General features: G+C 56.0%; 1 protein-coding gene across 4 annotated transcripts in view; it reads left to right on the forward strand.

Moving 5' to 3' along the window:
- Positions 1–24,592, forward strand: part of PPP6R2 (protein phosphatase 6 regulatory subunit 2) — a 48,077-nt gene extending 23,485 nt beyond the window's left edge. For 3 of the 4 annotated variants that reach the window (XM_053406479.1, XM_053406478.1, XM_053406477.1), the window contains 15 exons: positions 66–278; positions 709–773; positions 1,506–1,621; positions 2,887–2,972; positions 3,105–3,185; positions 4,452–4,549; positions 5,055–5,112; positions 5,672–5,799; positions 6,228–6,418; positions 11,429–11,591; positions 12,413–12,501; positions 13,358–13,568; positions 16,258–16,281; positions 22,426–22,596; positions 23,306–24,592. In XM_053406479.1, the coding sequence (XP_053262454.1) occupies positions 66–278; positions 709–773; positions 1,506–1,621; positions 2,887–2,972; positions 3,105–3,185; positions 4,452–4,549; positions 5,055–5,112; positions 5,672–5,799; positions 6,228–6,418; positions 11,429–11,591; positions 12,413–12,501; positions 13,358–13,568; positions 16,258–16,281; positions 22,426–22,596; positions 23,306–23,357 (1,746 nt within the window). In that variant the 3' untranslated portion in view covers positions 23,358–24,592. The remainder of the gene's footprint in view (positions 1–65; positions 279–708; positions 774–1,505; positions 1,622–2,886; positions 2,973–3,104; positions 3,186–4,451; positions 4,550–5,054; positions 5,113–5,671; positions 5,800–6,227; positions 6,419–11,428; positions 11,592–12,412; positions 12,502–13,357; positions 13,569–16,257; positions 16,282–22,425; positions 22,597–23,305) is intronic. The other variant, XM_053406480.1, reaches the window with a different exon arrangement.
- The last annotated feature ends 877 nt before the right edge of the window (positions 24,593–25,469 follow it).

The raw sequence follows: 25,469 nt of genomic DNA on the forward strand, positions 1-25,469 counted from the left end.
GGAGGAAACGCACTTCCACCATGGAAGAAGAGCTTTGCTCATCGGCCTCCTTGATTTTCTTCCAGGACCTGTTTTTTAAGTACACGTGGAATAATTTTTTGCATTTCCAAGTGGAATTGTGCATCGCAGCGATCCTGGCGCATTCTGTGAATGAAGGCAAACTGGCCCCAAGCGAGGCGGAAGAGAAGGAGGGAGCGGATGGGAGCGCAGCCTCGGGGAACTCAGAAGCCCCGGAGAACAGCAGCAGTTGCCGTCCCGAGAACATCATGGTGACCCATGTAAGGAAGTTCATAAGCCCAGCCAGGACAGGTTTCCCCAAGCCCCACCCGCACAGCGCTTGCTGCCCTCAGAGCTTGTCTGCCTGCATCCAGGGCAGGAGGCAGAGGGAGCAGTTCAAGGCCCTGGGTCAGAACCCCCGTCTTGCCAAAGGGGGCAGCCAGAGCAGACGAGTCCGTTGGTGGCATCTCTCTTGGTTTCCTGCTGGCACCTCCTGGCCAGGCGGGAGGTCTGTGTGGCTGGGTGGGTTCAGTGGGGTGAGAGGCCCTGGGCGAGAGCAGTGCTGAGCCCTTGGAGAAATTGAGGGGTCTTGGGGGTGGAGAAGCCCCTGGCTGTTGTGATGGGGCTCAGGGTTGGGGGCTGGACCTCGTGCTGCCTCTGCTCTCAGGGATAGCCCTGATGTGCCTCTCTCCCGCTCCTTTATTCCTCCAGCTGTTCCAAAAGTGCTGCCTGGTCCAAAGGATACTGGATGCCTGGGAGACCAATGACAAAATGCAGTAAGGCTCCTTCCCCTCCTGCTGGGGTCTTGGCTCTGCATGTTCACCCAAAGAGTCCTTCCCCCAAGGCATTGGCAGGGCAGGACAGGCCCAGAAGTGTCCGCACCAGCCAGCCACAGCCTCCTCAGCCGCAAGAAGGAGGCTGTGACATGCAAGCGGCCTTTGGTCAAGAGCTGATCTCCAACTGGTGAGGGTCCCTCGGGTGGGTGCCTCACCTCTACGAGGTTAGCGAGGTTTTCCTGACACCCCTCAGTTCCTAACTAATGTGTCACTGTTGATTCTGCCCTGGCTTAAGAGTGGCTGTCCAGGGTATTGTAGACTCTAAGAGCAGGCCTAGGCAAACTCGGCCCTCCAGATGTTTTGGGACTACAACTCCTGTCATCCCTAGCTAACAGGCCCAGTGGTCAGGGATGATGGGAGTTGTAGTCCCAAAACATCTGGAGGGCCGAGTTTGCCTAGGCCTGCTCTTAGAGTTGGAAGGGAACCCTAAGGGACATCTAGTCCAACCCCCTGCCCTGCAATACAGGAACCGCCGACCTTCCGATAGGCAAGCCCAAGAGGCTCAGTGGTTTTGACCACAGCTCTCTGTACCTTTGCCTTTTACAACACAGGAATCAGTAGACGATGAGGGGTGTAGAAATGTGATAAGTACTAGCAACACAAGTGGCTCAGGCAGCAGCCGAGGCGAGACCTTCCCAACGTGGAGCCGCTCCTCACGGTTTATTTTTCCAGGGCAGAAGGCGGAATGAGGCGAGGCAACATGGGCCACCTGACGCGGATTGCCAACGCAGTAGTGCAGAATACGGAGAAGGGCCCCGTCCAGACCCAGATCAGCGACTTTGTCCGAGGTAGAAGGAGCCTTTGACATCTTGAGCCCCTTCTCTTCGCAGAGCAGTTGCGCTGCTCCTCTGAGTGGGGGGTCTGGGGAGGGTGGCTCCCTCCCTCCCTGTAGGATCAGGGGTGCTGTCAGGGCGCCTGGGGGTGTCTAGAGAGGCCCCAGCGGCTTCCTAGCCCCAGAGCTGCCGCCTCCGGAACAGAGGGAGCCCGACTGCTTCCTCCCTTCTGGGCAGCTGCAAGGCCCTGTCTGTGGCCCCCGTCTTGGATGCTGAGGCCGTGGGCTGTGCCTGCACCCACAGATGCCTTTGTCCTGCTGGGTTTCAAACAGCCCCACACCCAATTTGGAGCAGTGTTTCCAACCCCTTTCTGGCTGGGGGCCAACCTGATCAGGACGGTTGGCTCCTGCCTAAAGCTGCAAGTCCTGAAGGGTCCCAAGGGTCATCTAGTCCAACCCTCTGCAATGCAAGAGCTGCAGCTCACGGATCCCCCAACAAGCCTCTGCTTCTCAGCCTCCCTTGAAGGAGAGCCCACCCTCTTCCCCTTCACAGCCCCTTTCCGACAGGGGCTGCCTGGCTCCACTTTTCTCTGGTTTTGTTCCCCTTTTTCCTTACCTCCCTTTTCGTCATCTGGGGCTACTTCTGGGAGGGTTTTTCTTGTGAGCTGCTCTGCAAACCCTTCAGAGGTGAAGAATGAGACAGGAATGTGTGGAGGGGGGTCATTGTGGAAACAGGTTCCAGGTTCTCTTAGCTAAGGAACTTCATGGGGTGACGGTCTGAGGAGCTGGTTATGGCGGGCAGAAGGGACCCCGTCCGACCCTCTTGGCAGAGGGCAGCCTCTGGGGTTTGGAGGAAGGCCGGTGGCTCCTGCTTTGCCCAGAGGGCAGAGGAGCCCTTGCCATGTGTAGCAAGCAGGGTGAGCAGGAATGAGGGGGCAGAGAGGCAGCAATGGGGCAGTGTCTGGGGGGGGAGGAGGCATGGGGAAGCGCTTTGGGGTCCCTTTCTCCTGGCTCTGGTGGGGGGGGGGGTAGAGCGATGTTCATTTGCTTCCTGACTCCGCCATCCCCGTGACTTTAACAGGAGGCCGAGCAGTGCTGTCGTCCTGGGGCCCCATCCCCATCAGGAGGGCTGGATAATGGGGGAGGGTCTCTGATAGTGGCCAGGCTGAGATTCCAGCCCCTTGTTGGCCAGGGACGCCCCGCCCCAGCCCCAGCAAGGAGCAGCACAGGGGTTTCCTCCACAGTTGGATCCCTAACCCAGGCCTCTCCTTTTCCTTGCAGGGCTGCCTGAGGATTGCAGAGGACGGTGGGAGAGCTTTGTGGAGGAGACGCTGATGGAGGCCAACCGGAGGAACACGGTCGACTTGGTGAGATTGCCCTCCCCTCCCTTGGGAGGGCTCTGAGGATACGCTGAGCCGCCATGTGCGGGGCTCCCCAGCGGAGGAAGCTGGTTGTGCCCCTGCCGGCCTAGCTGCTCACCTTGGCCCTCTCCTTCGCAGGTGAGCACGCACCACCTGCACTCCTCCAGCGAGGACGAGGACGCGGAGGGAGCCTTCCCCAACGAGCTCTCTCTCCAGCAGGTAGGGTTTCTCCCAGGGTGTCCTCTGCCTGCTGCTGTTACAGAGCTGTCCATTGGAGAGCCTGCTGCTGCCTGGCCAAGGGGGTGGCTGCACTGCAGGGGGTTGGACAAGAAGGCCCTCTGCGACCATTGGGCAGAGCTATCTCTGAGGGCTGCCCAAGAGAATTGCTTGGGCTTTGCAGCAAGCAGGTGTCCTCCAGGAGGCAGGCAGTGGAGGAGGGTCTTGCTCTGGGCATGTTCTCTCCCTGCTTACACCCAGCGGAGCCTGGGATGGTTCATGTCATTGCTCTGTATTTGTTGCATTCGCACCCAAGTAGCACAGGGGGGCGTATGGGGCTCTCTGCCCCCAGGTAGGTTAGGCTGAAAGGGGGAGTGCCTGCGGTCGCCATCGTAGTTTCCTTTTCGGTGCTGGGTTGAAGTCTTTTGTAGCTGGCTCTGGCCTTGTCGTGAGAATGTGATGCTGTTAGCATTTTTCTTTGGCATTTTATTTTATGGCTCCGCTGTGTTTCCTGAAGAGCAGCTTGAATAAGAATAATACAGTAACGTAATTATTAACAGCAACAAAATGCCACACACCCAGAGCATCCCAATACAGGGCTTGGGCCTTCAGATGTCTGTGGAAGAAGGAAGTCTAATTCTCTCTCTCTGACATCTGACGGGAGGGTGTTCCACAGGACGGGCGCCACTACCGAGAAGGCCCTACATAAACTGTGGCCCAAAGTGTGGCTTTTCCCACCTGGAAGGAAGCGCTTGGTCTTCCTCAGCCCAGGTGTTTCTCTGCAGCAGTCGCGGTGGCTGGGATTGGGACCGTCCTTGCGCTTCCGGCTCCAACTCAGCTTTATAGCATAAAAATCACCCCAGCCTGTTCCAATCCAGCTGTTCAAAGAGGCAGAAGCAGCACAGACAAGGTTTCTGAGGAGCACTAGAGCACCTGCCACTTGCTAGGCCCCAATGCTTGCTGAAGTAACAATCGCTTGCAAGGCGGGGTGGAGGAGGGCAAGGCAGGCCTCCTGTGGCAGGGAGTTCCACACCCTCAGTGTAGCTCCTCATTGTGTCCTGGTTAGAAGCCACTCAGGAGAGGTGGTCTGTGAACATCTTGGCTCCAGCAAGGGGGGGGGGCAGGCACTGAGCTTGAGCCGCCTCCTTCTGTTCAGCAGTCCTGGCCAGCGCTGGTCACAAAGTGGCTGCCAAACGCTGACTGGGGCGGGCAGGGGGCTCAGGGCCAGTGCTGTGTAGATGGTGCAACAGCTGTTCTCTCCCCTGCCAGGCCTTCTCGGAGTACCAGATCCAGCAGATGACGGCCAACTTTGTGGATCAGTTTGGCTTCAACGATGAAGAGTTTTCCGACCAGGATGACAACATCAAGTGAGTGCCCCCTCTGCCCCCTTTGTCTTCACCCCACAAGCAGGTCAGTCTCCCCGTCTGGGAAATGGAGCCGGGAGGCAGAGGGGCCTGAGGGAGGAGCTCCCCTCTCTGGCTGGGCCACAGGGGGGCCACAGGGAACCCTGTGAGGGAGCGCTTGCATCATTCACTCAGCCCTTTTGGCCCCCAGAGGGCCCCCCTAGGAAAGGATGCTGTACAGTGAGGGGAGGCTGCCTTCAGGAAAGGGAAGTGGAGGAGCAGGCAGCTGCAGGGACCAGTGAGGGCTGAAGAGCCCCCTTCCCTTTGGGAAGCTTCTTTGTGAATGAAGACCTGGGTGAGGGGAGCAGGACAGTCTCTGTGGGGCCTCCCTCTGCCCTCCATCCTCACAAGAGCCTGGTCCGGTTGGCCAGCCCATCCCCTCCGAAGAGCAGCTTCCTTGCTTGGGGTCCCTGAGGTGGGAGCTTTTTCTGGCCCCCTCCCAATGGGCTTCTTTCTCCCTCTTTTCCAGCGCACCTTTTGACAGGATTGCGGAGATCAACTTCCACATTGATGCCGACGATGACAGTGTAAGCAGCTGGGCTGGGTGTGTTTGGGTATCTCTGTCTGTGTCGGTGGGGGGAGCCACTTTGTGGGGCTCCTTGCTCCGCTTCGCGACCGCTCTCTTGCCATCTGCCCTGCCCCCAGCGCTGTTCAGCACCTCCGGTGAAGCCACTGGGCCATGCTGCCGGGCGCCTGGGGCTGCAGTGCCACCAGCGTGCGGGCAACGCACAGCTCTCCCTCTCCTTGCCACCTCACGAGGAGTCTGCTTGTGCAGCGCAGAGGGAATGTTCCCTGGGGAGGATGCTGTTCCCTGGCGCTGCCTCTGTGAGGGCAGGAGGCCGTCTTGGCTCAGAGCGGAGAGAAGATGCACAGCATCCCACGATGTCCTCCCTTTGCTCACTTCACATGCCTCTGCACCAGAGACTTGGGGCAGCCGCTCTGGGGGCCCTGGTTGCCATCTCTGTTTGGCCCCTTCCTGGGCGCTTGGAGTGAGAGGCGCAGGCCCAGAGCTGGGCAGGCGACGGCAGCGGTAGCTTCTCTGGATGCCTCCCGGATCCTGACCCGCCGTCTCCCCCCTTGCTGCAGCCCAACGCGTCCCTGTTTGAAGCCTGCTGCAGCGAACGAATCCAGCAGTTTGATGACAACGAGGAAGAGGAAGACATCTGGGAAGAGAAGGAAATCAGCTACACCGCCCAAGTCAAGTCCAGGACGCGGTAAGGGGGCTTTCCGCCTCTCCTTAGGTCTGTCCAAGGGACAACAGGATCATGGTGTTGTAGGGTTGGAAGGGGTCCCAGGGGTCATCTAGTCCAACCCCCGTAATGCAGGAGTCTCAACTACTAAAGCATCCATGACAGATCCAACCTCTGCCTAAACACCTCCAGCGAATAGTCTAAAAACAGGTGGAAATTCGTGTCAACTTTCTCAACTCAGGAGCTCACAGGATTATTCCTTCTGAAACAGGAAGTCCATGGCTCACCTGGGTGGCCTGGTTGGGCGGGGGGGTCAGTTCAGAGGACCTTGAAGTGCTCCTCCCCAGGCGTCCGGAGAGTGTCGGAGTAGGGGGATGATCCCAGAACTTGCAGCGGCCAGCCCTGCCTCCCAGGGGCCTCATGGCTGCCTTGCCTTCCGTTCCTGCCTTCAGGTTTGGCATTTCCGGCGTGTCGGAGGGATCCTCCAAAAGTGACCTGGAGAACGGAGGCCACGATGGCAGCCCAGACTCTGGGGAGGAGGAGTCCGAACGGGCCGCTGTGCCACAGCCGTCCCCTCCTGCACACGCCGAGGGCAACGGCAGCCTCCCAGAGGGCAGAGGGGCAGCAGAGCCCCCTCCTGAAGGTAAGAGGTCTCTGAAGGAGCGGGGCGGGGGGCTGGCAACATGGGACCTCTGCACAGCAGGTCTTTCTGGTGGATTTGGAGGGGCTGGCCAGCTGGACGGCTGCCTGACCACAGCACCCTCCCTTTGGGAATGAAGCCCCCCAGGGGGCTCAGGGAGAGCCTGCTGGAAAGAAGGGAGCTGTGGGAGGAGCATCTCTCCAGACCGAGGCAGGGCAGCCCCTCCCCCTTGGTCGCCCAGTCGGGGTGCAGGAGTGTCTGGCTCCGCAGGGAAAAGCAGCTGCCTGTGAGTGGCTCTCTCTGCTGGGCTGTGGGGCCACCTGGGCTTGGCCAAGAGCTGCTTTGAGCAGCTGGGCTTCCCTCATTTTCATGAATGAAAGGTTTCTGTGCTGCCTTTTCTTTTCCAAAAGAATTGCCAAGTGCCTTACACTGTAGTAAACGGCAGCAATTACTTCATTTGACAGTCAGGGGAAAAAAGGCAGAAATCCTCACTAAAGCCTAGTAAAAACAAGAGTCAGGGGGCGCCCAACTGAGCAGAGTGGTCTTCAGTTGGGGACAGAATCACCCCACGGTGGGTGCCCCCCTGACCTCTGCAGAGAGAGCATCCCGCGTGGCGAGTTCCAGAGAAGGCCCTTTCCCCCTCCCCACTAGAGGGAGCTCTCTAGCAGTCAGCCTCCCCTGGCTAACCTGCTCCTGGGCAGTTCAGGGCTTTGCACACCAAGATGGGCGCTTTGAGTTTGGCTGGGCAGACAGGGCATCTTCCTTTCATAATATTTTTATTGAACAGTTTTTTATATAACAGAAACAAAACATACATAAACAAACATCAAACAATAGTAAAACATAAAACAAGTACCATTTCATAACCCAATTTCTAAACCTTACTTCCACGACCTCCTCTTACTTCCCATTTCTGTATTCCAGATTCTTACAGTTATTCAGCGAAATCTTGCCTTATTTTGTTATAAATTTATACTAATCACCCTTATTCTCTTTGTCATGACCATTACTAATAGTAACCATTTATTTTAATCCAGCATCATTCTAACTGTCATTAATTTTATAATGTTTCTTTAAATAGTCCTTGAACTTTTTCCATTCTTCTTCCGCCGCTTCTCTTCCCTGGTCTCGGATTCTGCTCGTCATCTCTGCCAAGCTCATATAGTCCATCACCTTCATCTGCCATTCTTCCAGTGTGGGTAGATCCTGTGTCTTCCAGTACTTTGCAATGAGTATTCTGGCTGCTGTTGTGGCGTACATAAAAAAGGTTGTATCTTTCTTTAGCACCCCCTGGCCGACAATACCCAAGAGAAAGGCCTCTGGTTTCTTGGTGAAAGTATATTTAAATACCTTTTTCAGTTCATTATAGATCATTTCCCAGAATGCCTTAATCTTCGGGCACGTCCACCAGAGGTGAAAAAATGTACCTTCCTTTTCTTTACATTTCCAACATTTATTATCAGGCAAATGGTAGATTTTTGCAAGCTTGACTGGGGTTATGTACCACCTATAAATCATTTTCATTATATTTTCTCTTAAGGCGTTACACGCCGTAAACTTCAACCCGGTGGTCCACAACTTTTCCCAGTCAGCAAACATGATGTTATGACCAATGTCCTGAGCCCATTTAATCATAGTTGATTTAACCGTTTCATCTTGTGTGTTCCATTTCAGCAGCAGATTATACATTTTTGACAAATTCTTAGTACTGGATTCTAACAGTTCAGTCTCTAATTTTGATTTTTCCACCTGGAAGCCTATTTTTCTGTCTAGTTTAAACACTTCATTTATTTGATGATAATGTAACCAATCTCTCACCTTCCCTTTTAATTTTTCAAAACTCTGCAATCTCAGTTTGTCCCCTTCCTTTTCCAAAATTTCCCAATATCTTGGCCATTTCGACTCCATATTTAGCTTTTTAACTGCCTTAGCTTCCATTGGTGATAGCCATCTTGGAGTCTTATTTTCCAGCAAGTCCTTATATCTAACCCAGACATTCAATAGTGCTTTTCTGACAATATGGTTTTTGAAACTTTTATGCGCTTTAACCTTGTCATACCACAAATATGCATGCCACCCAAAAATATTGTTAAATCCCTCCAAATCCAGAATGTCTGTGTTTTCAAGAAGCAGCCATTCTTTTAGCCAGCAGAAAGCTGCTGCTTCATAGTACAATTTAAAGTCTGGCAGGGCAAACCCCCCTCTTTCCTTTGAATCCGTTAATATCTTAAATTTTATTCTGGGCTTCTTGCCCTGCCAGACAAATTTAGATATATCTTTCTGCCACTTCTTGAAACAGTCCATTTTGTCCATTATTTGTAGTGCTTGAAACAAAAACAACATTCTTGGCAATACATTCATTTTTATAACTGCAATTCGACCTAACAAGGAAAGCTTCAAGTTTGACCAAATCTCTAGATCTTTTTTCACTTCTGTCCAAGTTTTTTCATAATTGTCTTTAAATAAATTCACATTCTTAGCTGTCATATTCACACCCAGATATTTCACTTTTTTAACCACAGTCAACCCCGTCTCATTCTGAAACCTTTCTTTTTCTATCTGTGTTAAATTTTTCTCCAATACCTTATTTTTTAACTTATTCAATTTAAATCCTGCCAATTGACCAAACTCTTGGATTATTTCCAAAACTCTTTTCGTGCTAGCTTCTGGCTCCTGTAATGTAAGTACCAGGTCATCTGCAAATGCTCTCAATTTGTATTGTTTGACTCCGACCTGAATCCCTTTAACCAACTGGTCCCTCCTGATCATATTAAGCAAAACCTCCAGGACCGATATAAAAAGTAGTGGGGAGATAGGGCACCCCTGACGTGTCCCTTTTTCAATCTTGAACTCTTCTGTAACCACATTATTTACAATTAATTTTGCTTTCTGTTCAGAATATATTGCACCTATACCATTTTCAAACCCTTGACCTACCCCCATCCCCCGGAGGTTCTTCAACATAAAACTCCAAGAAATGTTGTCGAAGGCTTTCTCGGCATCCACAAATATCAAAACAGCCTTAGTGTTTATATTCACTTCCAACTTCTCCAAAATGTCAATTATATTCCTTACATTGTCCGACAAATGCCTTTTCGGGAGAAAGCCCGCTTGGTCCCCATGAATCTCCTCCATCAAAACTCTTTTCAGTCTCTTTGCTAGAACATCAGCAAAGATTTTGTAATCCACATTTAGTAAGGAGATGGGTCGGTAGTTCTTAAGTTGGGTCTTTTCAGTCTCTGTCTTTGGTATAAGTGTAATGTAGGCCTCTCTCCACGTGTCGGGTGCCCTTTTCCCCTTCATGATCTCGTTACAGACTTCCTTCAAAGGTTGTATCAACTCTTCCTTTAAGACCTTGTAGTATTTGGAAGTCAGTCCATCAGGTCCAGGCGATTTGCCCAACGTCATGTTTTGAATGGCATCTTCTATTTCCTGTATTGATATCTCCTGATTCAAAATTGTCTTACTTTCCTGCGAAATCTTTTTCAGCCCATTTTTCTCGAGGAATTGTTGTATATCTGTTTCATTCTGCGGCCCTTGTGTATACAATTGTCTAAAGTAGTTCTGAAAACAATTCCTAATTTCCACTGGGTTACATATGTTCTTACCTTCCACTTCTAAGTTTGTTACCGTGTTGAGTTTTTGTCTCTTCTTTATTTGCCAAGCCAATAACTTGCCACATTTGTCTGCAGATTCAAAAGACTTCTGTCTCATTTGTTTAATTTTCCATTCTACTTCTTGATTCATCAGTTCCATATATTGTATTTGGTACAATTTAATTTCTCTTAGAATCTCTTGCGATTTTGGCTTCGATCTTAATTTCCTTTCCCCTTCTTTTATCTTTTCCAAGATTTTCTCTTTCCTCTCATTTTGCTTTCTTCTCTTTAATGTATTTTGTTGTATCAAGAACCCTCTCATCACGGCTTTACTTGCGTCCCATACAATTCTTTTTTCTACTTTAGTCCTTAGATTAATTTCAAAATAATCTTTCAAAGTTTTTTGGGCCTTTTTACAGATCTCCTCGTCTCTAAATAAGGTGTCATTCATTCTCCATCTGAAGGAGCCAGTTGTTGTTTGCTTCATCACCATCTTTACTGCATTGTGGTCGGAGAGAGTTTTTGGGCAGATTTCCACTTTCTTTATGTTCGACGCCATACTGCTAGTCACCCAAATTTGGTCGATCCTAGTCCATGTCATTTTGGCTTCAGAAAAGAAGGTTCCCTCTCTCTCTAATGGGTGTTTTGTTCTCCAAATGTCAATCAAATCCATATTGTCAGTCATTTCAAAAAAGGTTTTTGGTAGTCTTCCATCTTTTGTGACTACCTGTCTTTGTGCTTTGTCCATATTTGTTGAAACTACTCCATTCATGTCTCCCATCATAATCAGTTTATAATCCATATAGTCCATTAAAGTCTCATGCAACTTCTTAAAAAATTCTGTTTTCCCTTCATTTGGTGCATATATCCCCACTATCAGAAATTTTTCTCCTTGAAATTGGATTTCAATTGCCAAATATCTTCCTTGGTCATCTTTAAAAATTTGTTTCGGCTGCAGATTTTCCTTTACGTAGATCACCACTCCTCTCTTTTTTACTTTATCTGAAGATATAAATTCTTGTCCCAGTCTCTTATTTATCCAGACAGGGCATCTTCCTTGGCCACAGGGTTTGCGGGCGTCCGAAGCCCCCCTGAGTACCCAAGCTGCAGCTTCCAAGACCACCCTGAGGACAGCCTGGCCTCGTAGGATGTGTGACAGTCGCACAGCCATTCAGCGGGAGGTTGCCCTTGTCAATTGGATAATATGAGCCCTGGCCTTCTCCCCCGTCCCATGGCAATGGCTGTGGCTGCTCCGTCTCTGAACGCAGCTGCTCAGTCCCTGCTGGCTGATCCCCCCATGTGGTTGTGATCTCCCCTCTCTGGCGGCTGAGCCAGGCTCCTCCGGGCAGTTGCAGGCCTGTAGCCACCTGGTGAAGGCTGGACTCGCAGGAACTGCTGACCGATTGCGTCTCTGCAGGGTCTGGGTGGACGGCTGCCTTTGAGCCGGTGAACGCCAAGGCCCCGCCAGCGTGTGTGGCCATGGATGTCGGATCCAGCGTGTGGGACTCTGCCACCCCAGACACAAAGACCCCGGAAGAGAGAGGCTGGGCCAAGTTCACAGACTTCCAGCCCTTTTGCTGGTGAGTGAGCCGCAGCCGTCCTCCGGGACACAGATGAGCCTGTGGAATGGGAAACGTGCCTGATCAGGTCAAAGGTCTGTCTCCTCCAGAGCTTGGCCTCTGTCCGCAGCCAGACAGTTGCCCCCCTTCCTTCCTTCCTTCCTTCCTTCCTTCCTTCTTGGAAGCTGCTAAGGCCGGCCAGAGACCCTGACCCGCCCTCTCTCCCTGCTGGTGCCCCCCCCTTGGGCTTTAGGCAAGATCAAGGGTCAGCAAAATTTTCCAGCAGCAGGCCAGTCCACTGTTCCTCAGACCTTGTGGCGGGTTGGAGAAGTGGCACCGGGGGGGGGGCTGGAAGAAGAGGTGGAGGGGGCAAGTAGTCCTCCTCCCCAGCCCCAGCCGCTGCACTTACCTTCCCAGGGGCTGCTTCTGCTTCTCGTGGGCGGGCAGAGCAAGCTCATCCGCTCCGCTCTCTGTCCGACAGGAGCACCAGGGCGGCGGCGGGAGGAAGAGGCCGAGCGGCAGCGGCTCTGCCAATCAAACTCCACGCCTGGTTTACCTCAGCGAGGCATGGGGACATCTCTGCCAATCAAATGCCCCTGAGGCAAACCAAGCGCAACATTTGAGTGGCAGAGCCACCGCCACTTGGCCTCTGCCGTCACCATCGCCCAGAGTCTCAGCTTCGTGGCAGGTTCCGGCTTCGCAGTGCAGGCCGGATTTAGGACCCAGGTGGGCCTGATCCGGCCTGGGGGCCTTAGTTTGCCGACCCCTTGGCAAGATCCTCTCGCACTGCAGCCCCAGTTCCAGCGTGAGAAACACCCCCTTCAGCACCTTTTCCCTTCCAGCTCGGAGGCCGGCCCCAGGTGCAGCTCCCCCGTGGACACCGAGAGCAGGGATTTGGAAGGGAAGCCCAAGCCAAGCCAGGACAAGAACTGTGAGTGCTTCCTCCCCCCCCACCACCACCACGTGGAAGGGGGTCAATGGTGGGCAGTTAGCCCCTTTTCTGTCCCCTCACACTCACCCGCACTCCTGGAAGCCTTGCACTTGCTCCCCTTTTGGGGGGGGGGAGGAGGAGGCAGTGTCAGGGTATTGCCTGGAGCTGGGGGGGTGGGCAACTGGTGGGGCTCATCTGTGAGTCGGGTGCGTTTCAGGCTGTGAGGGCAGCTCCCAGCCCTTTTCCCTGTGGTTGAGTGACCAGGGGAGAGGGCCCGGACATTTCTCCGGCCTGCCTCTGTCCTTCCTCCCCATATCAAGAGGGGCACTTCATCCAGTCCAGTCAGCTGGTCACTCTGGACATCACCCCCGTTTTCAAGACTGGGGTGTCCTGGGAGGCAGCAGAAAGCAGCAGCTCCCAGGCGCGATGGCAGAAGGCTTAGAGGGGCTTTGGGAGCAGAGGTTTCTCACAGGGTTGAAAGAATAACAAAGGAAGGAGAGATCGGACTCGACCCAAGCCAGCAGTTCCTTGGGTTGCTTTGGGGGCAGATAGCCAGCCCCAGCCCTGCCCCTGTGAGGTGCAGCTTCCTCTGCAGAGCAGGGCCAGAGTGCTCACTGTGGAGCTGGCATTGCTGCAGTGCTTCTGGTCCTTCGGTCATTGCAGAAAGTTTAAGGATTCCCAGCAAGTCAGAGGGTGGGCCTCATCCTGGCAGAGCCTGGGCTTCTGCCGCTCAGAGTCCAGGCATTCCCTTTCCGGCAAAGTCTGTGCCTCGGAGGTCCTGCTGCCGCCTGGCTGCTGCTCTGGCATCCCAGGAGAGCCCTGCCGGGTGGGCCTCACACGCTCTCTCCCCCTCCAGTCAGCGCTGCCTCTCCTTGCGTGTGGAACGTCTGCGTGGCACGGAAAGCGCCTCTGGTGGCCTCGGACAGCAGCTCCTCTGGTGGCTCGGACAGCGAGGAAGAGGAGGAGAAGGCGGCGGGTGTTGTCACGGAAACCATCAGCACAGGCTCCGGCCAGGAGACCATCAAGCTAACCATGGATGCCAAGAACGAGAAGGCGCTCTTTTCCAGGTGTGAGGGGGAAGCGGAGCAGAGGCCAGCGGGGGGGGGGTGAAGGCCAGCCGGCTCTGTGGGCGCAGGTCTCGGGCAGGCAGTGGGCCGCCAGGGAGCGCCCACCTCCGGCAGCTTGGGTGGGCCATGCTGGTGCTGCTGTGCAGAGACCCCCAGGTGGGCAGCCTCTTTCTGGAGGGGATGCAAAACCCAGCAGGGGCTGGAAAAGGCTTGTGGTGCAGGAGAGGCTGTGATGCGTCACTTCTGCCCTTTCTCCCCAAAGGCAGTGCGCAGCCTGCGCCACCAAGCAGCTCTCTGGGCTGCACGAGCCTCAGAACAGTTGATGCTGTGCTGGTCCAGAGAATAGCTCCCCTGGCAAGGCCTCTGGGGCTTCCTCTGACTCTCGCTCAGTTGCCCAGAAGCTCCTCGGAGGCCTCCCAGGTGGGAAGCCAGGGGAGAGAAACCACCAACGGAGGCTTGTCTGATAATAATGCCGAGTTCTCGTGGCCTGAGATTTTGTGGAGAAAAGTGCACTTTGTCAGTGCTGCCTTCAACACTATTTATACAGAAAGAAAATGGGAACACCTGGCAGCAAAAAGGACGAAGTAGATGCTGCTTAAAGCTTAAGCTCAGAAAAATGATCGTTTTCAGGAATTATGGAAACAGGATCATGTCAGGGCTGCTCCGTGCTGAAAGCTAAACTGGCAGCCTCCGCCTGCTGCCTCTGCGTGGAAGGAAGGGGGCTGCTGTCAGGGGACAGAACATGCCCAGCATTGTCGGCTCTTGTGTGGTAGTCTTGCCTAGCCCCAACCCTGGGTGGACGAGGGGCAGAGTTGGCGTCTTGGTTTGTTGCCGGATCTGGCCCCTGCAGTTGTGGCTTGGCTCTTGCTAGTGAGGACGTGTCTGGGGGGGAGGTTGCCTGCAAGCAAGGTCAGCTCTAGGGCCCAAGGTGTGGGGCAGGGGCAGGTTTGGGGTGCAAATGCACGGGAAAGACTGAAGGTCGTTGTTGACACGCTGGTTTTTGCTGCAGGCAAGAAAAAGTGGCATTTGCTCGGAAATTGGCCTTTGTGGTGCTGAAGCTGGAAGTGGCCAGTGGGGTCCTGCTCTCCGCTGGCAGCCATGTCCCTCTGGTGGCCACAGGCGTTGCCAATGCCACCTCCCCGTGCGCCAGGGCCGGCTTGTTGCCTGGGTGGCAGGGGGCAGGGGAAAGAGCAACAGCCTTGCTTTGGAACCCCCCACCCACCCGTTGCAGTTCCTTATTTCCTCCCTGTTGCAGCCGGTTGGGGGGAGGAAGGGGTTCTTCAGATGAATGTGGATTTTGCCTGTGCTGTCGTTTGCCGAAAGAGCAGCCAAGTGGTCTGTGACCCCTTCATAGTTTTCCTCTTGCAAATAAACAGCTTGCAGTCCTCTTTTGTGCATTTCCCACAGCAAAACTGCCGCAGGGGTCACTGAAGCCGTGGGCAGCCTCATTGTGAGGAGCAAGAGGGCAGGTGGGGGAAGGCTTGTGAGGAGGCACGACACCTGTGTCTTACCTGCTAAATTTGCTGTCCATGTTTCCATTCCTTCTGATGCTGAAATCCCTACTGCTCTCGCAAAGGGGGCTTTAGATGAGCAGAGGAGTAGCGCCCAACTCTTGAGGTCCAGCTTTGCTGCTCCCTGCCAGGAACTGGGGCAGGGGACTCAGGCCGTGAGCAGTGGGGCTGGGGTGCAGGACCCTCTGCGGGGGCCACAAGGCCAGCAGGGGGCTTGGCACGGAGTGCTAGGTGTTGCCTGAGCCCTTTTCCAGGCGGTTGGCACCAGCGCATGAAGGGCGTCTCGCCAACGGGTGAGATTGCCCTGCCCCCCAGTCCCGACCCAAGTGCCAGCCCTGCCCCCTGAGCTGACCCACGAAGGGGCCCCTGGCGAGTGGGGATGCAGGCCCAGAGAGTGCCCTCTCAGTGGAGATGGGGAAGTCTCACCATGTGCTTCCAGGGCAAAGGTGGAACCAGCCCCTGCTTCACAAGAGCTCCTTCTTCTCCTGTTGAGATGGCGTGTGAAATGCGGGGAGGGGTTGTGCTTGATTCATTTCAGGTGGCCCCTCCCCACCTGGACACCTGCTGTTATGGGGACCCTGAAGGGGGTCTGGGAGCGAGACTTCTGCTGTGGGGTTGGAGGGGGAAGGGTCCTGCAGCCAGTCAGCAAATTTCCGTGGCAGCCCCCTCCCTCCCCCCTTCTGTGTCTGCAGGAGATTCTCCCAGTTGCTTCCCTGATCCCTTCCAGCAGGCTTCACCCAGGTGGGCTTTGGGGGGGTCCATTCATGCAGTAGGACCTTCCCCTCTGGACTCCCTGCACCTGTTCTGGGGCTCGCTCTGACCTTCCAGCTTTGGCAGAGGGTGGGGTCGGAAGTCCGGTTGCCAGAGTGGGTCCCGTTCCCTCACCAGCAGCCTAGTGGACTCCTGCCGGGGGCTTTCCTTTTTGGGGGCTGTGTGAGCCCCTCTGCTTCCGCTTCAGGGGGGGCTTTTGAGATCTGGGACTGGCTGGAGGAGTCATTCTGGGAGCCCTAGTGGGGAGGGAGGGAGGGAGGGAGGGAGGGAGGGAGGGAGGGGTGATGGGTGGGGCCAACAGTGAGTAAGCGAGGAGGGTGGGCTGGTTTTGCAGCCATTTTTATCTTTCTCTCCCTTTCTCTCTCTCTCTCTCTGTGTCTTTCTCTCTCTTTGTGGGTCTTGCTCAGAATAATAAGGCCTGGCGCTGGAGGGTATGTATCCTGGCCCCCACGGCAGGGTTCAAAACATCCACCGGACAATGCACTTCTCCTGTGCACCCAGCTAGCCAAGGGGGCTCTCCCTGCAGAAGGCTCTCTGCACAGGGGCCCCCCTCCCTCCCTCCCTGAGTTAGCAGCCTCTTCAGGGCTCGTTCTGCAAGGAGGGAGAAGAGGCCTCTGCCCAGCCGCCCCAGGGACCCCCACCCCAGCCGCAGGGGGTGGAAGGGGGAGCCTCCAAGGTGTGGATCCCCCAAGTGGGACCTGTCCCCCCTCCTCTGCAATGCTGGCTGGAAGCTGCCCTGTTGGGGGCGCTCTTCATAGGGAGCACATCACCCTGGAGGACAAGGCAACCTGGCAGCAGGCAAATGTCTTTCCAAGTTAAAACCTCTTCAAAAATCCAAAGAGCAGCCTTTTTGTACCTGAGGTTGGAGTGGAAGGGGACCAGGCCTCTGGCTCAGCCAGCTTCTCCCTTGGTGGATGCAGGGAGCGTGTGAGATGGGCAGGGTCCTGTGCCCCGCCCCCCAGCCCTGTCAGCCCCCCAGCAAGGCTTCTCCCAGGAGCAGGCAGCGGCTCAGCGTGAGAGGAGCTTGCGGCTCTCCTGTGGCCGACGCACGTTACCCACCCCCTCGGCCTTGGAGGAATCGCCCTGCAGAAGGGGGACCCTGAAGGTGACTGGTGCTTCTTGGTGTCAGTCCAGGTCTGGGTTGCTGGACTCCTGGCTGTGTTTCTGGCTTGGAGGCTGGGCTGTTTCCTGCGTGTTCTGAGCAGTCCCTGCCCCCTCCCCACTTTATACATCTCTGGCTGAAGCCCCATAGCTGCTGCTGCTGCTTCTTTCCTTGGCTGTCAAGACTCAGGAACTGGATCAGGAGGCAGGCAGGGGCTGCTGGGGCTGCCCTGCTCTGTCTAGATGGCATTGCGCCAGTGATGGGCGGAGAGGCTCCATCGCTGGCCAAGGGGCTGCTCTGAACCTCCCTCTCCCTCCGGAAGAAAGGTGTGGGGTCCCCCTTGCACCCCTGAAGGCCTCTGCTCAGCTACACTGCACCCCTTTTTGAGCAGAGGTTTGCCAGGGCCCTTGGCTGGGGCAGCAGGGATCCTCTGGCAGGGAGGAGCGCAGGAGGGGGCCTGGCCACTGGCCCCTCACAGCCTCCCCTTGGCTGCTGCAGGAAGTATTTGGCCCCAGCTTCTCATTGGCCTGAGAGCAGCGGCGCTGCATTGTCCCTGTGGATGTTTAGGGCTCTCCTGGGGGGGGGCGCTGCTTTCCATGGCTGCTCCTCATGGACCCCGCATGGCTTGGGGCTTCCTCCTTTCCCCCACCCCCAAGCATGCCCCCCCAGCATGATACCAGGTGCCCCCCCCCCGCCGGCTGTCTGCCCGCCCCAGCCCTGCCACTAACTGAGCCTGCTTGCCAGAGCACCTTCCGCAGATCCTTTGCCCACTAACCCAGCTGGGAGGCCTCCCTCTGCAAGATCTGGCACTCCCAGCCCCAGTGCAGTCCGCTTGAGCAGCTGGGCTCAGTTTCTCCTGCCACCCAGGAGCGGCTCCAGAGCCAGACATGAAAGTGCAGAAGCTTCTCCATTGGGGTTTGGAAAAGCAGCTCTCCCTGGGGACCTGGGGACCTGAGTGGCTTGGCATGGCTGCTGTTTGCATCCAGGCTGTGTTCTCTGTGTGGCTTTTGGGTGTATGCCCAGGGGCTGCCTGAGGCCGTGTGTGTTTGGCATCTAGTATGGCTGAGGTGTTGCGGAGGCAGCTACTTTCTGCCTCTTCCCCAGACAGATCAGTTTTTCCTGCTCCCCTTGCGGAACAGGGATCCTTTACCTATCAATTTAGCAAGCAGCATCAGGAAGACCCCTCAGGCCAGGGTGGGAGCAAACCTTTTCTCGCCGCCGCCTCCTGCCCGACCTTGGCCCTGAGAGCTGCCAGGGCACCTGCCAGAGGAATGGCCTGTTGGCCGCTCTCTGGTGAGCTGTGGCCTCCCGACAGCAGCAGCAGCAGCAGCAGGAAGGCCATTTTGTTCCATCTTCCCAGAGGAAGGAGAGGCACCAGATGAAGCAGCTGCTCCTGTTGTCCTTCAGCTGTGCCAAGCCTGAGGCAGCTAGAGCGTCACACGGGCACCACTCGGAGCCACTTAGGGGTGTTTCTCTTGCCCGTGGGCCTGCGGGGTGGGCGGCCATTGCTGCTCCTCTGGGCTGCCCCATTGGGGGCCCTGCCTGGGTGAGGAGGGGGAAGGAAGCCTCTTGCTGCAGGAGGGAGCTTCCTTTGGTGGAAGAATCAGGCTCTGGTTTCCAGCCAAGGGGGTGAAGCAGCAGCAGGGAAGGGAAAGCAAAACCTGGCACCCCTGGCACAGCACTGGCACAGCACTGGCAGCAGGCGGGGCCTGGGAGGAGGTGGCCCCATTCTCCTCCTCCGGGCTGAATGGCATTTAGTCCTCAAAGCATCATTTTCTTTGAAGAAGTCTTTACCACGTACATTTTTATACTGATAGATATATATATAGAGAGAGAGAGGTTTAGCTAAAAACAATGGGTGGCATTCAGGCAGTGTTCAAAAGTAGCCAGGCCCCAGGTACATTTTACTCCTGGCTGTTGGCCACTAGCGACCAAGTGAAGATGCCTGGGTGCCAGATTGGCGCCTGATGTCTCCACCATCTGGGGATCCCTGGATCTGGACTGTTTTCACACACTAAGACCCCATCCTGTAGAATTCTATCACTTGTATTTTATCTGCACAATCAGAATGAATTTCAGGAACCAAAAAGCCATATTGAAAAATACAACTTTTGAACCATCTGGTACAAACATGACAACTAGGCACCCCATTTTGGCGCCTAACCCCAGTGTAAGGAGCTATTTGGCGCCCGGCTTATATATCTGAGTTTCCAGCACTGTATTCAAGTAAGACCTGTTGAAATCAGTGAAACTGCCTTGGCTCGGTTCCTTGATTTCCGTGGGCCTTCTCTGAATGCCACCCGGCAGAAATGCTGCACCATTCAAGACGGTGTTCTGAAAACTAGAGCAGTGAGATACAAACAAAATACAAAAATAGCCCTCTCTCCCCATTAACCTGAGCCGCCTGCCTCCTTGCAAGGCCACCTACTGCCTCTGCCTCTCCCATCTCCCCCTCAGGTGGGGCGTCCCAGGGAGGGGGGTGCTGCCCCCCAGGAGCAGGAGGAAGAGGAGGCTGCCTGCCTTCTGCCTTGTCAACTGCTGCCCCCCTGCTGCCCCCCTTGCCAGGGGCTCACTTGGTGCAAGGTGGGCAGAAAGCCCATAGGGCATGGCTTGGCAGGCGGAGAGCCCCCTCCCCCATCCTGTATGCCCTCCTGTGTTTGGACCTGGCCCAGGAGCTTTTTTGGGGAGACACACAGGTCTCCTTGTGAGTTGGTGCAACGCAGGCAGGGGGGTGGGCATCAGTTCTGCCTGCTTGAAGGCTTCCCTTCCACTGCTGCCAATCCTGGTGTGGTGCTGGGTGAAGGAAGCGTGGAGCTGGGGGGGGGGCCATGCGCTCCAGACCCCCGCTTAGAAAATAGCAGCACTTCAGAGGTGGCACTCCCTCCCCCCCCCCCCAGGAAGCTTTCCTCCTTGCACTCTTCAGCCTTAAACTAGGGCAGGTGGAATAATAATAATAATAATAATAATAATAATAATAATAATAATTTATTATTTATACCCCGCCCATCTGGCTGGGCCTCCCCAGCCACTCTCGGCGGCTTCCATAGCAACCAAAAATACACTAAAATATCACAAGTTAAAAACTTCCCTGAACAGGGCTGCCTTAAGATGTCTTCTGAATGTCAGGTAGTTGTTTATCGCTTTGACATCTGCTGGAAGGGCGTTCCACAGGGCGGGCGCCACTACCGAGAAGGCCCTCTGCCTGGTTCCCTGTAGCTTTGCTTCTCGCAATGAGGGAACCGCCAGAAGGCCCTCGGTGCTGGACCTCAGTGTCCGGGTAGAACGATGGGGGTGGAGACGCTCCTTCAGGTATACTGGACCAAGGCGGTTTAGGGCTTTAAAGGTCAGCACCAACACTTTGAATTGTGCTCGGAAACGTACTGGGAACCAATGTACCGGTAGGTCTTTCAGGGTCGGTGTTATATGGTCTCGGCGGCCGCCCCCAGTCACCAGTCTAGCTGCCACATTCTGGATTAGTTGTAGTTTCCGAGTCACCTTCAAAGGTAGCCCCACGTAGAGCGCATTGCAGTAGTCCAAGCGGGAGATAACCAGAGCATGCACCACTCTGGCGAGACAGTCCGCAGGCAGATAGGGTCTCAGCCTACGTACCAGATGGAGCTGGTAAACAGCTGCCCTGGACACAGATTTGACCTGTGCCTCCATGGACAGCTGTGAGTCCAAAATGACTCCCAGGCTGCGCACCTGGTCCTTCAGGGGCACAGTTACCCCATTCAGGATCAGGGAATCCTCCACACCTGCCCGCCTCCTGTCCCCCAAAAACAGTACTTCTGTCTTGTCAGGATTCAACCTCAATCTGTTAGCCGCCATCCATCCTCCAACCGCCTCCAGACACTCGCACAGGACCTTCACCGCCTTCACGGGTTCTGATTTAAAAGAGAGGTAGAGCTGGGTATCATCCGCATACTGATGAACACCCAGCCCAAACCTCCTGATGATCTCTCCCAGCGGCTGCATGTAGATGTTGAAAAGCATGGGGGAGAGGACAGAACCCTGAGGCACCCCACAAGTGAGAGCCCAGGGGTCTGAACACTCATCCCCCACCACCACTTTCTGAACACGGCCCAGGAGGAAGGAGCGGAACCACTGTATGACAGTGCCCCCAGCTCCCAGCCCCTCAAGACGGTCCAGAAGGATGTTGTGGTCGATGGTATCAAACGCCGCTGAGAGATCCAGCAGAACTAGGAAACAGCTCTCACCTTTGTCCCTAGCCCGCCGGAGATCATCAACCAGTGCGACCAAGGCAGTTTCAGTCCCATGATGAGGCCTGAATCCCGACTGGAAGGGATCCAAATGGTCCGCTTCTTCCAGGCGTGCCTGGAGTTGTTCGGCAACCGCTCGCTCAATCACCTTGCCCAAGAATGGAAGATTTGAGACTGGGCGATAGTTGGCCATCGTGGCCGCATCTAAAGATGGTTTTTTAAGAAGCGGTTTAATAACCGCCTCTTTCAGCGGGTCTGGGAAGTCTCCCTCACGGAGGGAAGCATTCACCACCCCACGAAGCCCATCGCCCAGTCCTTCCCGGCTAGCTTTTATGAGCCAGGATGGGCAAGGATCCAGGAGACAGGTGGTTGGCTTCACTCGTCCAAGCAGCCTGTCCACGTCCTCGGAGGTAACAGGTTGGAATTGATCCCACGCAACTTGACTAGACAGAACTCTAGCACTCTCCCGCCCCGGCCCTGCTCCCACGGTGGAGTCTACTTCTTCCCGAATTTGAGCGATTTTATCTGCAAAAAACTTTGCAAAATCATTGCAGGAGAAGATGTGGCCCCTTCTGGGGGTTGTTTCTGCCAGAGGATTTGGCAATGGGGTCCGCAAGTGGGGGGCAGAGCTGCTGAGCATGTTGGGGGGCTGGTGGGGCAAAGCTGCTCACAAGCGCAGGATAGGGCAGCCCTGGGGTGGCAGCAGCTGCCCCAAATGCTGCTTTGCATCAAGGTTTTGACCAGGGGCTCAGAAAGTGGGAAGAGCCACCCAGAGTCTGGGGGTTGGGGGGGTTTCAAATGCCAGGAAGGGGGGCAGGGGGATCAGGATGGGCCAGAGCAGAGGAGAGGGTGGGACCCTGCCTTAGTGCGCTCCTTCCAATCCCCAATGCCTCAGGAGGAGCATCTCTGGCTTCCGTGGGAGGGCAGGCACTGGCCCCCCCCTGCGTGGAGACCCTGAGCCCCCTCAAAATCCTCCTTTCAGCCCAGGGCAGGCTTGCGTGTGGGGTCTGGACATGCCTTCTGTGGGGAGAAGGGGTGTGTGTGTGTGTGTGTGTGTGTGTGTGTGCAGTTCTACCTGATGGAGCCCTGGTGAGTTTGGGACTCCAACCCTGCCTGGGACCGGGATTTGGGGGGCCCCTTTCAGGGCTTCCCTTCTGGCCCTTTGCGGCTGGTGCAGCCTCAGGGTCTGCTTCCTTCCAGGAGGGACCCCCCCTGGGGGCTGTTTAATGTGAGCTTCCATTCTCTCCCTACAGCATGGGGGGCTCCCAGGTCGCGGACAAGCCACCCAGCACTGTGGAGAGTGGACCCCCCCAGCCCTTGAGCAGCAGCAGTAGCAGCACTGCCACCGCCAGCCTGCCGCCTGAAGGTCTCCTGCCGGGTTCTCCTGCCCCTGCTGCCGCCACCCCAGAGGCCAAGAGAGACAGGTGAGGGGCTGTGCTGGCCGCTGTGCCATCTCTGGGTCTTCCCTGGCCAGGGGTGGGGGGTGCTGCAGAGAGCCTGCCAGCCCGGGGTGTTGTGTCTGCAGGGACCAAGTCCCAGGAGCCATGAGAGCGCCTTGCCTGGCAAAGAGGGGAAAGGAATGAGCCGAGGGGAACTGCCCTTGCTTATTACTGACTGTCCTTTATGCCATCGGGTCAAAGCGCTGTAGAGTTGGACGGGGCCCAAGGGGCCATGTAGTCTAACCCCTTGCAATGCTGGAGAAACATTTATAAACTACTTAGTATTTCAAAAATCTCCTAAGGAACAAAAGCAGTCATTAAAACCAAACCAAAAAAACTCTAAAATGAAAAAACCTGGAGGTATATAAAAGCAAGAGAAAATCAGAGGATCCAGGCAGGCCTTAGTCTGATGGCTCAGTGGAAGCCTGGGCAGAAGCTACTAATCCTAAGATTCTGTGGGGAGAAGCTGATTCCTCCCCGCACAAGGTGCTCTGGCCGGGCAGATGAAGGGGGCCTGGTTTGAGTCCCTGCTGAGGCAGGCTGCCCCCTCCTGGCCCTGGGCCCCACCTCCCTGGCAGGTGCCCAGTGCAGCCAGGCCTTCCTTGGCAGAGTGCGTGCCGTGGGCATCCTTTGGCGAAGCTTCTCCTGGCCCAGGTGGGCAGCCCCTGACACCTCCCCCTCTCGCCCTCTGCAGGAAAGAGGAGCCGTTGCCGGGAGGAGAGCCCACATTGAATGGTCCGGCCTGACAGACTGCCTGGGCCCAGGCGGTGGGGGTGCAGCTGGCCCTCCTTCGGACAAGCTAACTTAATTTTGAATCACACATGCTGCGTTGTCGAGAGGACTGGCGCTGGAGAGCCAAGGTGCCGCGTCGGGGTGGCCACCCTGTTCCGAGAGGAGGCCCTCCCTTGGCGGATGACATGTAGCACTGGCCAGGGGCCGCCCGGGCGTCCTGCCGCCTCCTCCTGCCCCGACGCCTCCCTGGCGCACTCTCGGGAGGGCGTCCTGCCCCCTTGTCTTCTTGCTTCCAGGATCCAGCTTCTCTTCTGGAGGGCAAACGCTGCTCCGCGGACTCTGCCCTGGGCCTGGCAGGGCTGGCGCTGGATGGCCTGGGATAGCCTTTTGTATAGCAATAATGCCTTACCGGAAGCGCTGGCTGGCGAGAGGAGGGTCCGGAGGCAGCGGCCGGAAGGCAGCGTCGTCTTGCCACACTGTTTTTCTTACTGTTTCAGGGAAGGAGGCCCTGGGAACCTCTGCTCGGCCTTGTCCGCTCTCCTTCCGGAGGCGCTACACCAGCCCCTGGGATTGGGGCCGCTGGCGCTGGGCTCCGGGGGAGGGAGCAGCCTCCCCACAGAAGGAACTGGGGCCGGGCATCTCCGGAGGGTCAGACAGGCTCCTGGAAGCGGGTCGTTTCCCCGGATGGGCTCCGCTCTGACTTGGTTTTGTTTTGTAATGTTCTTAATGGATGCAGGAATTGCAACACTTTGCACTTTGAATCTTGCCAGCCTGGGAGGTTGGAGGCGGCGACTCCCCTCTGGCTGGGCTCCTGTTGCTGCTGCCGAGGGGAGGGAGAGGCTTGGCCCAATGGCTGCTCTTGCCGGGGGGGGGGGTCCTTCCTCCTCCTCCCAGCCATGGCAGAAGCTGGCGCCTGCCCTGTGCCCTGGGAGGGGACTTAGGAACCGCCTTCAGCCAGGGGGCAGCTGGGGGGGGGGCAGCCACTCTCCATATATCTTCACTGGCCGCTTGCTGGTTGCCAGCAACAGCTGAGCTGGAAAATCGGGCACTGGGGAGGCCCTGGGACTGACAAAAGCAGCTTCTAGGCTGATTTAAAGGTCTGGCTCTGCCGTCGTTTGGGTGGGTCTCTCCCCTCAAAAAAACAACAAGAAGAAACCACCACCAATTTGCTTTTTGAAATACTCTCCGTAAAATGTTGGACTGTGACGCTCCCTTGTTCTGCACATTGTTAATTATTTCTATTGAGACCGAGGGCAGCTTCCTCCTGCTACTTAGCTGCTCTGATTTGGGCTTCTGTGACGTCAGGGCACCTGTGCCATCATCGCCTGGGGGGGGGGGAAGAGTTGGGAGGGGGCACTCCCCCTCCCCATGTAGCTCAGCCTTTCCATCTGGGGGTCAGGGGTCAACCAAATGCAGTTGGAGTCCCTTTCTCTAAAAACCAGGCTGTGGCTACATGGGAAATCATGGGAGGTGCCCTGGTCTCCAAACCAAGTCTTTTTGGGGGAGGTTCTGCCCCTGAACAGGGAGGCGATTCCATCTAGCAATTGCGGCCAAGCCCAGGGGAGCAAGAGGCTCCTGCTGCTGCCTTAGAGAGGCCCTGAAGAGGAGAACGGGGGGGGGGGGGTTGGCACCCCGCCAGGAGTCAGCATGTCCAGTGGTCATCCAGGGGGTCAGCTGTGGCCCAGCACAGACTCCCTGCCTACATCTTGCAGGGAGGGCTTCCACCGGGGGTGGGGGGCGGGGGCTCAGAAGACCATTATTCCAGCCTGTTAGCGGGTGCAGCTTCTCTGGAGTCTGGGGACTGACTCCCCCCCCCCATCCTCCTCCGCTTTGCTTTTTGCTGCTGCCCCGCCTTCCTTGTGGAATGAGGGCTATGGGGAGGGACAGGGTTGGGTTCTGCTCCCCTCCCCCTGGATCTGGGCGGCCCAACTCTGCATCCCAAGTGGGCCACAAGAGTACTTCAACGCGGAACCTGTGGACAAGGCACACTGCCTTGTCGCTTGGGGTGGGGGGAAGCGAGGCCAAAATTTGAGGCCCCCCCCCCCACTTTTGCTGCCTTCCCAAATTCAGCTAAGCCAGGCAACAGGCTTTGGGGAGGAGGCACGAGGCTCTGGCAGGGTCCTAGA

This window comes from Podarcis raffonei, chromosome 10 (genome assembly GCF_027172205.1).
Source record: "Podarcis raffonei isolate rPodRaf1 chromosome 10, rPodRaf1.pri, whole genome shotgun sequence".
Classification (NCBI taxonomy): Eukaryota; Metazoa; Chordata; class Lepidosauria; order Squamata; family Lacertidae; genus Podarcis; species Podarcis raffonei.